Genomic DNA, 12510 nt, shown 5'->3' with positions numbered 1-12510 from the left:
ATGTGGAAAGCAATTTTATGGATCATTATATCCCTAGCCCTCCAATTTAGACTGGTACCTTTCCTGTCTGGATTCTCTAGAAGTGTTGCTGCACAATGTCACAATTGGAGGAGTTGCCAGGGTTTCTTCTGGGAGCAACTGTTGGAGTCACAATGCTACTCTTTTGTTTGTTCCTATGTTATGGGTAATTCTGAAGTTCACAACTATAATACTGTGGAAACAAATTCTGGGTGCTGCTACTGGCATCCAGTGCCATAAAACTAACCTTTCTAGTTGTAATCTTAAATGTACTTGTCAGGAAGCAAGGCCCATTGAACTCATGCTTCTGATTCAACATGTGCAAACTGGATTGCTGGAGATTGCTCTAAATAGTACAACTTGGGGGGGGGTGCAATTTACAGAGTTTACTGTTTCTATAAAGGCACAATAATACTTCAGCACCAGAAATGTCACATATGTCAGATTTGCTTTCTAGACACTTTTTAGTGATATTAAAATGTTACCTGCAATCTTTTCAAGTATTGCTTCATGATCACTCTCTGCCAACTTCACAAATCCAACTTGATTTCTAAAGTGATCGATTCCTTGAAATGATAAATCCAGGGGCTTCTCTTGTAGGAATTCTTCTATTAGATCTTTACTTTCCAAGAAAGCACCAACTGCTCTATCAGACAGGAAACACACACATATCAGAAATGACACAGAAGTCCTATTTTATATGGTAATTATTCTTGCCATCCCATTGTCAAACCTCTTTCCTTGAAAATCTGATCTCATGGCTGTTGTTTTAGAAACATCTATGACTATGTGTAACAGAAAAGTGGCTGTCCTCATATCAATCATGAAGACATGCAAGTAAGGATAAGAATATAATATTCAGACGTAAGTCCCAGTGAGTTCAGTGGTATTTACTGCCCAGTAGGTGTGTTTAGGATTGCTGTATTAAAGTTAACTTTGGCTGGACAATGCTCTTAGTACCCTTGAAACAGAATTCTTTCTTCCCCCATGTAACCACGATTATGATTAAAGAATTATTGACTTTGTCACTAGATGGCAGTAACTACCTGGAAAGCAGGCATCTTCAAAGAGCTGTACATTTACTTCATCTGCAAGATTTTAGAGTGTTAGAAGTCTCTGAATTAGATCCCACAAAACTCTAGCAGAAATGGATTTTCCTACTTCCCATTATCACATCTACATCTGCTGAGGAGCCTTTTATAATTTACCACAGAATACTGAGCATGCAGATAACTGTGTGGGGGACAAGTCCCAGGGTACACATTCAGTTCATATTCCTGGGCACTGGCCAGGGTTTTTAGGCCTTGCCATCATCTCAAGCAAACATGTGCGTCCACTGGGCAACACATACAATACTGTCGTGCCTTCACATTGGAAGGACAACAACAACAGAAAACAGTCTTTCAGTAAAATTTAACGGCCATTACTGATGTTCTTGCTGAGGAACTTTTGATAAGCTTCTCAAGAAACTCAGGGTCTTCCTCAGCACAGTTTGAAAACCACTGCTTTAAAAGACTGGTTTTCAGATTTTAAAGGCATAATTTTAACCCTCTGTAAAGGTTTGATTTTAATCGACTGCAAGCATTCACCCTCATACCAGGCACCATGGCACCGGGACTGTGAATTTCAACTATCAGAAGATCAGTGGATGCAAATCTGGTTTTCTCCCTCTTATATATCTCCTTCCTTGCAAATACAGGCTCAATGTCTCAAACTGCCTTCTAGATGGTATATGACTCCCAAAAGGCTGCACAGCATCTCAATAAAGCACTCTCCATATTGCTGGAAAGCATCTGGATTAGAAGCCAATTACCTTGATTCCTGGTGGCACTGTAAAGTCATACAAGATTTTTGGCGACTAGTGTTAGCACACATTAAGACAGTTACAGGTTACAACATTCCTCCAAAGCCAGAACTGATTTTACTAGACTTACGGGTAGATTTTCCTAGTCCAAACCTAAGCAAAGCTCTGATTTCTACACTCCTAGTAGCTGCAAAACTGGTGATTGCTTTTCATTGGAAATGTCCTGGTCTCTTCCAAATAAAATCCTGGTATGCAAAAACCTGGGAAATCTATGCAATTGATAAAATCTCTGACTATGTCACCCCTACAGATAATTCTAATCCCTCGAATAATCTACTATATAAATGTCTTCCCTTTCTTGAAGACTCTTACAATCAGCACTGTATGGCTAGCTCATGTATTCCTAGTCAGTTTTATGACATTATTAACTACATATGAAATATGATATGGCGACTGTAATAGTTTAAATATTATTTGCATTGCGTTTTTTCTTAATGGTCATTGAGAAGTTCTGTTTGGTTAAAACAATTTTATTTGTAACATATGCAAACAATGCTCTTTCTTGCATCATTAATAACTTTTTAAAAAATCTATCCCATATATTACTTTCTAACCACCCCTCCCCCTGTTACTTGACCCCCGCCGGTGTTATATACTTAAAATACTAATATTTAAAGGTACCCTTAACTAATAAAAAACAAAGATTAATATTCTTCTTCCTTCTAAGACTTAATCATTATCAAAAATTGTCCAATGTCCTTTTCCACTCTTTTTTTACATATCTTCTGAACTTTCTGCACTCCTTCTTAAAAACTTCTAAGTCATAGTCTCTTAAAAATCTTGTTAATTTGTCCATTTCACTCCATGTCATAACTTTTACAATCCAATCCCATTTCTCTGATATTTTTTCTTGCTTCCATAACTGCGCATACAATGTCCTAGCAGCTGAAAGCAAGTACCAAATTATAGTTCTATCTTCTTTTGGAAATTTTTCCATTTGTAATCCCAACAGAAAAGTCTCTGCAACTTTCTTAAATTCATATCCCAAGATCCTAGAAATTTCTTGTTGAATCATCTGCCAATACTTTTTTGCTCTTTCACAAGTCCACCACATATGACAGAAAGAACCTTTCTTGTTTTTTACATTTCCAACATCTGTTTGGCATCTTATTGTTCATCTCGGATAACTTTTTAGGAGTCACATACCATCTATACATCATTTTAAAACAGTCCTCTTTAATACTATGACACGTCGAAAGCTTCATAGAATTCTTCCACAAATATGCCCAAGTTTCCATCTGTATTTCTTTATTTACATTAATTGCACACTTAATCATTTGAGATTTCACTACATCTTCCGTAGACCCTTTTAAAAGTAATTTATATAATTTTGAAATTAATTTTTCATTATCTCCAAACAGAACTTTTTCCATTTGTTTGTTCTTTTCTTATTCCTTCAGTTTTAATATCATTTTCCACCAATCTCTTTATTTGTTGCATTTGGAACCAATCATTTTTATTATTCAACTCTTCAGCAGTTTTCAATTCTATTTTGCCACTTTGTATTTTTAATAATTGATTGTATGACAACCACTTTTCTTCACCCGTCTCAGCTGTTATTTTTATTACTTCTGCTGGCACTATTCATAATGGCTTTCTCTCATCTCCATATTTTTTATACTTCATCTATGTATTTAACAAATTGTTATATAATGGTGAGAAAAAAAAAAACATCCATCTTCCTTTTTCCATAATACATATAAGCGTGCCAGCCAAATTTATTTCCATGACCTTCCAACGCTAAGAGTTTTTTATTTAACAGCATCACCCATTCTTTTATCCACACTAAATAAACTGCTTCATAATATAATTTTAAATCTGGTAATTGGAATCCTCCTCTCTCTTTTGCATCTGTTAAAATTTTCATTTTAATCCTTGGTTTCTTCCCAGCCCACACAAACTCTGAAATTTTTCTTTGCCATCTATTAAATTTTTTACTGTCTTTTACTATCGGAATAGTGTGAAACAAATACATTATTCTTGGCAGAATATTCATTTTAATTGCAGCTATTCTGCCCAGCGATGACAAATTAAGTTTATTCCATTTTATCATATCTTCATCCATTTTACGTCATACCTTCTCGTAATTGTTTTTAAACAAATCAATATTCTTCATTGTTATCTCCACACCCAAATATTTTACCTAAGAGGTCACTTCACAACCCGTTAGCTTCTGCAATTCCTTTTGTTTATTTACTTGCATATTTTTACATAAAAGTTTTGATTTTTCTTTATTAATATAAAGTCCCGCCAATTCTCCATATTCTTGTATTTTAGCTAACAAAGATGTTACTTGTATGGGATTTTCATTTATAAACATTATATCATCTGCAAATGCTCTATATTTATAAGTAAATACTTTTACTTTTAATCCTTCTATTTCTTTGTCTTCTTGGATTTGCATCAGTAAGATTTCAAGAGTCATTATAAACAACAGTGGGGAAAGCGGACAGCCTTGTCTTGTACCTTTGCTAATTATCATATCTTCTGTAAGATCTGCATTTATACATAGCCTTGCACGTTGTTCAGTATATATTGCTTTTATCATCCTTATAAAGTTTTCCCCCAATTCCATTTTCTCCATTACTGCAAACATAAAGTCCCAGTTTAAATTATCAAATGCTTTCTCTGCAGCCACAAAGAATAATGCTACTTCCTTTTCTGGATGTCTTTCATAACATTCTACAATATTTACAACAGTTCTAATATTGTCTTTTATTTGCCTTTTGGGGACAAACCCCGCTTGATCCTACTTTATAAAATTTATCAAATATTGTTTAAGCCGTTCTGCCAATATTCTTGTATATATTTTATAATCATTATTTAATAGTGAGATTGGTCTATAATTTTTTACATTTGTGACATCTCTATCTTCTTTGGGAATCAACGAAATAACAGCTTCCTTCCATGTATTTGGTATTTTCCCTTTTGTTCTTATCATGTTCATCAATTTTTGAAGTTTCGGTATTAATTCCTCTTTGAAGGTTTTAAAAAATTTAGCTGTATATCCATCTGGCCCAGGTGCCTTTCCATTTTTCATTGCACTAATCGCTGCTTCAATTTCTATTTTTTTCAATTGGATCATTCAAAACTTTTTTCATATTTTCTGTTAAGGGTGCTATTTTAATATTTTGTAAATACGCTTTCATCTTTTCTTTCTTTATTTTAACACCCTTAAATAATTTGACATAGTACTTAAAGAATTCTTTTTATTCCTTCTTGATCTACCATCTCTCTTCCATCAGCCACAATTTTATTAATAATTTTGCTTTCTCTCTTTTTTTTCAGTTGCCAGGCCAAATATTTTCCAGGTTTATTTGCTCCCTTGAAAGATTTCTGCTGTAATCTTTTCAGATTCCATTCCAGTTCTTTATTTAACAAATGTCTCATTTGTGTTTGTAATATTGTAATCTCCCTCATAATTTTCTTTTTCCCTGGTCTTTTTCTCAGTTCCCCTTCTTTTTTCTTTATTTCATTTTAAATGTCCAGCGTCTGTTTTTTCTTTTGCCCTCTTGTTTTTATTATTCAATGTAATCAATATTCATCTCATTACTGCTTTATAAGCATCCCACACCATCTGAAATTCTATATCTTCTTTATCATTTATTTGGAAGAAAACTTTAGTTTCATTTTCTAGAGATGTCACTATTTCTTTATTCTGTAGTAAATCTTCATTTAATCTCCATCTTCTTGACTTTTTTAGACAATTTTGTAATCCACATTATTGGGTTATGATCAGCCCCTATTTTAGGTAAAATCTCTATTTTCTTTGTTATAAGGCCTAAATCCTTAGTGCCCCACAACATGTCAATTCTGGAAAAAGTATTATATCTTGCTGAAAAAAAGGTATAGTCCCGTACTTCAGGTTTAAATTTTCTCTATATATCTCCCAGGTTTTCTTGTTTGACCAATTCAAAAAAAGACTTTGGCAATTCTCCTTCCTTATTATTTTCCCCCCAGACCTATCCAGTGTATTCTGAATTGTTCCATTGAAGTCCCCCATTATCAAAACTTGATCATATGTCACTTCATCAAATTGTTGTATAATGTCTTTAAAAAAAACATCCTTTGCTCCATTTGGTGCATACAGTCCTAATAACACTTTTTTTTGCATTTAATATTATTTCTACTGCTACAAATCTTCCATTTTTATCTTTAAACACTAATTTCGGATCCAATTCTTGTTTAATATAAAAAATCACTCCCCTTTTCTTCTGTTCAGCCAATGAATGAAATTCTAGTCCCAATTGTTTATTCCATAAAAAATTGTAATCCTTTTGTTTGATATGTACTTCTTGTAGGCAAACTATATTACAATTTTGCTTTTTAATCCAATGAAACGTTGCCTTTCTTTTTTGTGGTGAATTTAGTCCATTTACATTCCAAGATAACAATTTGTAATCCATCATGGTGCAAATTCTTTATGTTCTTCATAGAATCTACTCAGTTCCTGTGTGTTTGTAATTGTAATCCTTTTTCCTTGAAGTTCAAAGCTCAAACCTTCAGGTATTATCCATCTATACCCCATTTCATTGTCCCGTAATTTTTCTGTCAATTATATGCTCTTCTGTCATTTATCACTTGTCTTGGCAACTCCTTCATAATTCTTACTCTGCTGCCTCCCACTATCAATGTCTTTTCAAAGTTTTTATTCATGATCTTTCCCACCATTTCTTTTGTCATATATCTTATAACCACATCTCTTGGTAGATTATTTTTTTCGGCATGACGTGAGTTCACTCTATACATATAGTCATACATACTTCTAGTCCATTCAGGATCTTCCTCCAGAAATTCTGCAATTATTTTTATTATATATTCTTTTAAGTCAGTTTCTTCATCCTCAGGTACTCCTCTCAGACGTATCTAGGTCTCCATCAATTTACAGTCATGAATTGCCACTTTTTCTTGTATTTTTAACAAGGTGGAATCATGTACTTTCACTCTCCCTTCTACCTCCTGCACTTTCTTTGATGTTACCACAGTTTCATTCCTGAGATCCTCTATATCTTTTTTTAGCTCTTCAATATCTTTTCTAATTTCTTTTTTGGAAGCAGTTATCATCTCCTTCATCCCTTTCATTATCCTGACTTTCCACTGCCTCTAATTGGTCCTTCATTTTTTCCAATGAAGCAGTCCTCGCACGGGTTTGCTTGTGGTCTGACATGTAAAAACACCAAAAATTTTGACCTCACCAAATTAAATTTCAACTATCAGGTTTAAAAGAATGAAACTTGCTTTCTTCAATTAGCCTAATTTCGCCATCCTCAGAGCCTCCTGGGCTCAGATATTAATTTTTAAAGTTTTTATTTTTCCCAAAATGGCGGTCGCGACTTTCTGCCTCACTTTAATTTTTTTTTCTTTTTTTCTCTAAGGACTTCTGAAATAGTTATTACCAAAAATGTCCAATAGCATTTACCTTATAATCTTCACCTCTGTCGGTTCCACCAATTTTTAATGTCCTGAACACTTTAAAAATTTTATTTAAACTTTAGCCTCCCAGCAATGGCCGCCGATGTTTTTCTATGATATTATAGTCCTAAATATTATAGTATGCTGGCTGCTTCGTTGATTTCCCTTTTTCATCCAATACTTCCTGCTTTACTTGCCACCAAATCCTGTTTTCGCTGGTAGAGAGATCTCACGATACTTGACGTATTTCCTGTGGTGGCTGTGAGAGCTGCAATTCTATGACGATGGGGCTTTTTCTCAAAAACCGGAAGTAGACCAAACAATAAATTCCTTTCCACTTTTAAGCATTGCCCTTTAAATTTACAAAGTCCAAATTTCGCCCCTTCTCCCCTTCTTTTTCCAAGCTTTCAATATTTCAATTTCCCACCTTCTGATTTTATTTTGTTTAACTTTAATTAGTCCCAGAATGAAAGATAGCAATCAGTACCTTTTCTGTAGTTATCCAGATCAACACCAGTCTTGTGTAGCTTTAGATGTTTAGTAGTAACAAAGAAGGTTAGGTTAGGATCCTGTCGAGCTTATGTCAAATAAATGACTCTGGAAACTTCTGCATGAAAATGCAACTCGTCTCCGGAGCCCCCTCAAAGGAGCGCCCCCCAGGACTCCCTTTTAACCAAGGTAAATCTCAAAGTTTCCTGTGCATATCTTGGACTAATGTCTGTCTGAGAAAAATAGGCAGTAGGCATTAGATTGCCTTCCACTACCCCGAACAGAAGTTCCAGCCTGCTCCCCTTCTGAGAAGCAGTTCAGCTTGGCATTTTCCAACCCCAGAAGTCGAGTCATTGAGAAGTTCTTAATGTCTACTTATATGCTTAATTGGTCTTGTTTCTGTACAGCTCTATGTCTGTAATCTGCTTTTTTAACTCAATGCTGCACTTGCTGACACAGTTACTGTTTTCCCTTAATTTCAAATAAAAGTTAAATTAAAAAAAATAAAAAATACTGGTTTTGTTTAATCAAATGTTTTGCTGGCATGACGACAGGAGGAAAGAAATAGAAGACTCAAGATATATACATGCTCACTGTTGTGCTTTTCTATACAATGACTCTCAATTACTGCACATTTTGGGATTACATGGGAAATAAAACACCAACATTGACCCAAGTCAGTATGTGGAGATAGCCAGTAGTATACTTAACAACATTTCATGCTATTATGGCAGCACTTCCTTCAGCCACTGGAATTAGAGGAATTGCCACTGGCTGTATCTCAGCTTCTGCTGGCCTCCATGGGGACATTGGGGGGGGGGGGTATCGGAGGAGAAACTATCTAGTTTACTTGTGAAAAGGAGCCCAAAAAACAAAAGTTGGGGGACGAAAGTTGTGAGAAGTTGGTATATAATCCTTCCAGGGCAGAATGCAGGCAATTCCTTGAAAACATCAGGGTTGTGATTTCCAACAGACTAAATCAAACTTCTTAAAACGTTTCTGACATTTCATAAGAACATAAGAACATGAGAGAAGCCATGTTGGATCAGGCCAATGGCCCATCCAGTCCAACACTCCGTGTCACACAGTGGCAAAAAAAATTATATATATACACACACTGTGGCTAATAGCCACTGATGGACCTGTGCTCCATATTTTTATCTAAACCCCTCTTGAAGGTGGCTATACTTGTGGCCGCCACCACCTCCTGTGGCAGTGAATTCCACATGTTAATCACCCTTTGGGTGAAGAAGTACTTCCTTTTATCGGTTTTAACCTGTCTGCTCAGCAATTTCATCGAATGCCCACGAGTTCTTGTATTGTGAGAAAGGGAGAAAAGTACTTCTTTCTCTACTGATCATAAAAGAAAAAAGACACATAAGAACAGTTTACTAGAATGTGCTATGCTATAGGCATGTGTTCAGGAGAGAGAAAACTTCTTTGCTTTGTGTTTTACCTTTTGAGAGGAAAACACTTTTGCCCTCCACTCACATTCTGTTGCGGTACTCTCATTCAACTTGTCTTTTTCATCAGGAAACTTCTATTTATAACTGTACTGTACATTTAAACTATCCAGAGACCCTCTTCTATAATTGTTTCTGTTATAGAACAAAGCAGTAGACAAGTTCACCTTTAAGACCAACTAAGTTTTATTCAGAATGTAAGCTTTCGTATGCTCTTAAGCAGACTTCATCAGACAAATGGGAATGGAAGCAGCAAATCTTAATATAAGTGGGCAGTGTGGAATCATGGGAATGTTTTTAGCATATTAAAAGAATCACAAATAGGGATCTGTGCTTGTTAGGAGAAAAAAGTGCTGAAGAAACACTAGAGGGTGATAAAAAGCAGACTGCAGTCGTAGGGGTGCCATAAATCTAAGTAACATCCTGGTTTTGTTAGTTTAAATAGAGGGCATGGTTACTCAAGATTATAACATCCATATAGTTTGCCATAGGATGGGTTGGTATATGCAATAAGACAAATATCCCCCATTTGAGTATGTCAATAAAAAAACCCCAAATATTCTGATACACTGTTCTAAAAGAGAAATAATATAAGTTAGCCCTTAGAAAAACAGGGTGCATTACAGTATAGTGGAAGGTGGGTTAGTATATGTAATGAGACAAACAGCCCACATCCCTCATTTGAGCATGTTAACACAAAAAAATATTATTCTGATACACTGTTCTAAAAGAGAAATACATTGGAATACTGTGGATGCACAGCTATACTCAGTGAGAGTTGGTTTAGTATATGTAATGAGATAAAAAAAACCAATATCCCTGTTTAGTCCTGGGGAGGTGTTTGTTCCAAATTTCATGATAATTTGTAAATCAGCAGTTTCTCTCTCTATTCTGTTCTTGAAGTTCCTTTGCAGTAAAACAGCTACTTTGAGGTCACCCAATAAATGTTCAAGAAGGTTAAAGTGTTCTCCAACAGGTTTCTCAGTTCTGTAATTCCTGATGTCAGATTTGTGTCCATTTATCCTTTGGCGTAGGGTTTGTCCTGTTTGCCCTATGTAGAGGGGCATTGTTGGCATTAAATCCAGTTCAGTGTACTCAAGCAATTCTTCCCAGTAATTTCAATTTTAAGCTTAACAAAAAAAGAGAGGCCGTGACTCTAAATTCCTATTATGATTAAAGCAGCAATACATAAATAAAATTATCAGAAGATCCACTGCTGAGGATAAATCAAAAACCCTGGGCCATAAGAGCATGTTGGTTGTGTGTCTATATTCTGTAAATTCTATTTTCTATATTCTGTAAACCCTGGGCCATAAGAGCATGTTGGTTGTGTGTCTATATTCTGTAAATTTCATTGAGAAATTGGGACACTAACTAACTAGCTGTAGAAAATATTTGTCTTATGAAAATGTAGCAAGTTAAGGCTCTAAAACCTGCACAGCAATTTGGCAGCAGGGTACAAAGGTAGCCGATACCGTAAGATTTTTAGATAATCTTTTATTGAGACCTGGAGAGATAGTGAAGCCATATAAACATATGACACTAAGGAATCTATCACTTCCATGCTTTCTCTAAAATGCTACCACTTAACATGGCAAATATTCCAATATGGCAGCTAATCAGACAGAAAGTACGTATTTAAAATTATATTTTTACTCAGTACAAACTAAATGGTATTGGGAAGTAGACACAGCATGCCTTAGGAATAGCTGGAAAGGAATTTGATCATAAATTCAATAAAACAGAGACATACACAGTGGTATTATTTTTGGTGACTGGGATTATTTCCTATGAAGATCTTGTATGGACCATTTCAATAGCAAATTTATTTTTATTTTTTTATTGCTAGCTTTTAAGCATCCATGATAGTATTATATGTAGATTAAGATTAGTAGCATGTTTCTATATGGCTAGAGCTCTACACTGCAGCGATAACACGTACAAGCACCAACCCCATCAGGTGTCATGAATGTATTCCTGTTTCCAGCTTCATTAAGGTCACTGCTGTTGGCACAGGAAGTACTCAGGCAAACTAGGTAGGGAAGACTTCCAGATACTGATGCCCAGTGAAATGGACACACGTTATTTTGCTCATTAAGTAAAGATTCCATAATTTTTATGCCATAGATTTAAAGATGGTTGCTGTTCACTTTTCCAAAGGAGAGCAATACATGATTTTGCTGCATATAGCAACATAGTTATCCTTTCATAAGTAGCTCTGGATACTATATAATTAGGTCATATTCAAAAACAATATTTCTGGCTTTAATTCCAGTAAATATCCAGTAATTTCTTTTATGTTTTGAAGAATTATTTTCCAAAATTGTTTTATTACCGTGCATTCCATCCAGCAATGTATATATGTGCCAATCTTACTGCATTTCCTCCAACATTGTGGTGAGAGCGTTTTTGTTATATACGATAACTACTGGGGGGTGGTGTACCAAAACGTTATAATTTTTAGAGTCTGCTGTCTAAGTTCTAATATGGGAGTGGTTGAAGCATAACTATTCCAGATTTTGTCCCAAGTCTCAATTGTAAGATTAAAACTACATAACGTTTGCCATTTTTGTTGGTATGATAAACTTTTAGTTTCTATATTAACTAAAAGGGCTTGATATATCTAAGAGAGTATTCCTCTAGAAACACCTGATTCTAGCTGTAAATTTTTTTCAAACAATGTTAATGGGTTTTTTATCATTTCTATTAACTTAATAGACTCCTGGAGATGCTTAAGTTGATAATATTCTAACCAAGTGATTTGGAAGGATAGCTTTGTTTCTAACGATGTTTTATCTATAAATTTTCTGTTCTTAACTAAATTTTCTGTTCTTAACTAAATCATTAAGGGTGTCAACTCCACACTGATGCCATTTTTGATATTGTTGCTGAAGTTTTGCAGGTTTGACCAATAAAGGAAGTGAATCTTGATGGGTTGGGAAGTAATTTGTGCCTCATGTTATCCCAAACATCAAAGATAGATTTTTAAAAAGGCTCCTGTCTTATTTGAGCTGGTCTTTCAGAAGCTTTTTGCCATAACACATCTTGAATATGAGAAGGTGTTGAGAAGACTGAATACATATGTACCCAATCAGGTATGTTTTCTCTTAACATTATAACTATTTTGTTCAGTTGGGTAGCCTTATAATAATTAAACAGAGATGGGTATTGCATGCCTCCTTTTATAATTCTTCTACATAATACATTAAATCTTATTCTATGTCTTTTATTGACCCACATAAAGTCATTTAAAGTAGACTGCCA

The 12510-nt window shown here is 34.9% G+C and overlaps 1 protein-coding gene across 3 annotated transcripts in view; it reads right to left on the bottom strand.

Annotated features, from left to right (window-relative positions):
* AKAP7 (A-kinase anchoring protein 7) overlaps window positions 1-12510 on the bottom strand; it is a 142413-nt gene that overhangs the window by 94068 nt on the left and 35835 nt on the right. For all 3 annotated transcript variants that reach the window (XM_060239409.1, XM_060239417.1, XM_060239427.1), the window contains one exon: window positions 504-664. In XM_060239409.1, the coding sequence (XP_060095392.1) occupies window positions 504-664 (161 nt within the window). The remainder of the gene's footprint in view (window positions 1-503; window positions 665-12510) is intronic.

The sequence above is a fragment of the Heteronotia binoei genome, chromosome 1 (assembly GCF_032191835.1).
Source record: "Heteronotia binoei isolate CCM8104 ecotype False Entrance Well chromosome 1, APGP_CSIRO_Hbin_v1, whole genome shotgun sequence".
Taxonomy (NCBI): Eukaryota; Metazoa; Chordata; class Lepidosauria; order Squamata; family Gekkonidae; genus Heteronotia; species Heteronotia binoei.
This window is presented reverse-complemented; position numbering and strand designations above follow the sequence as displayed.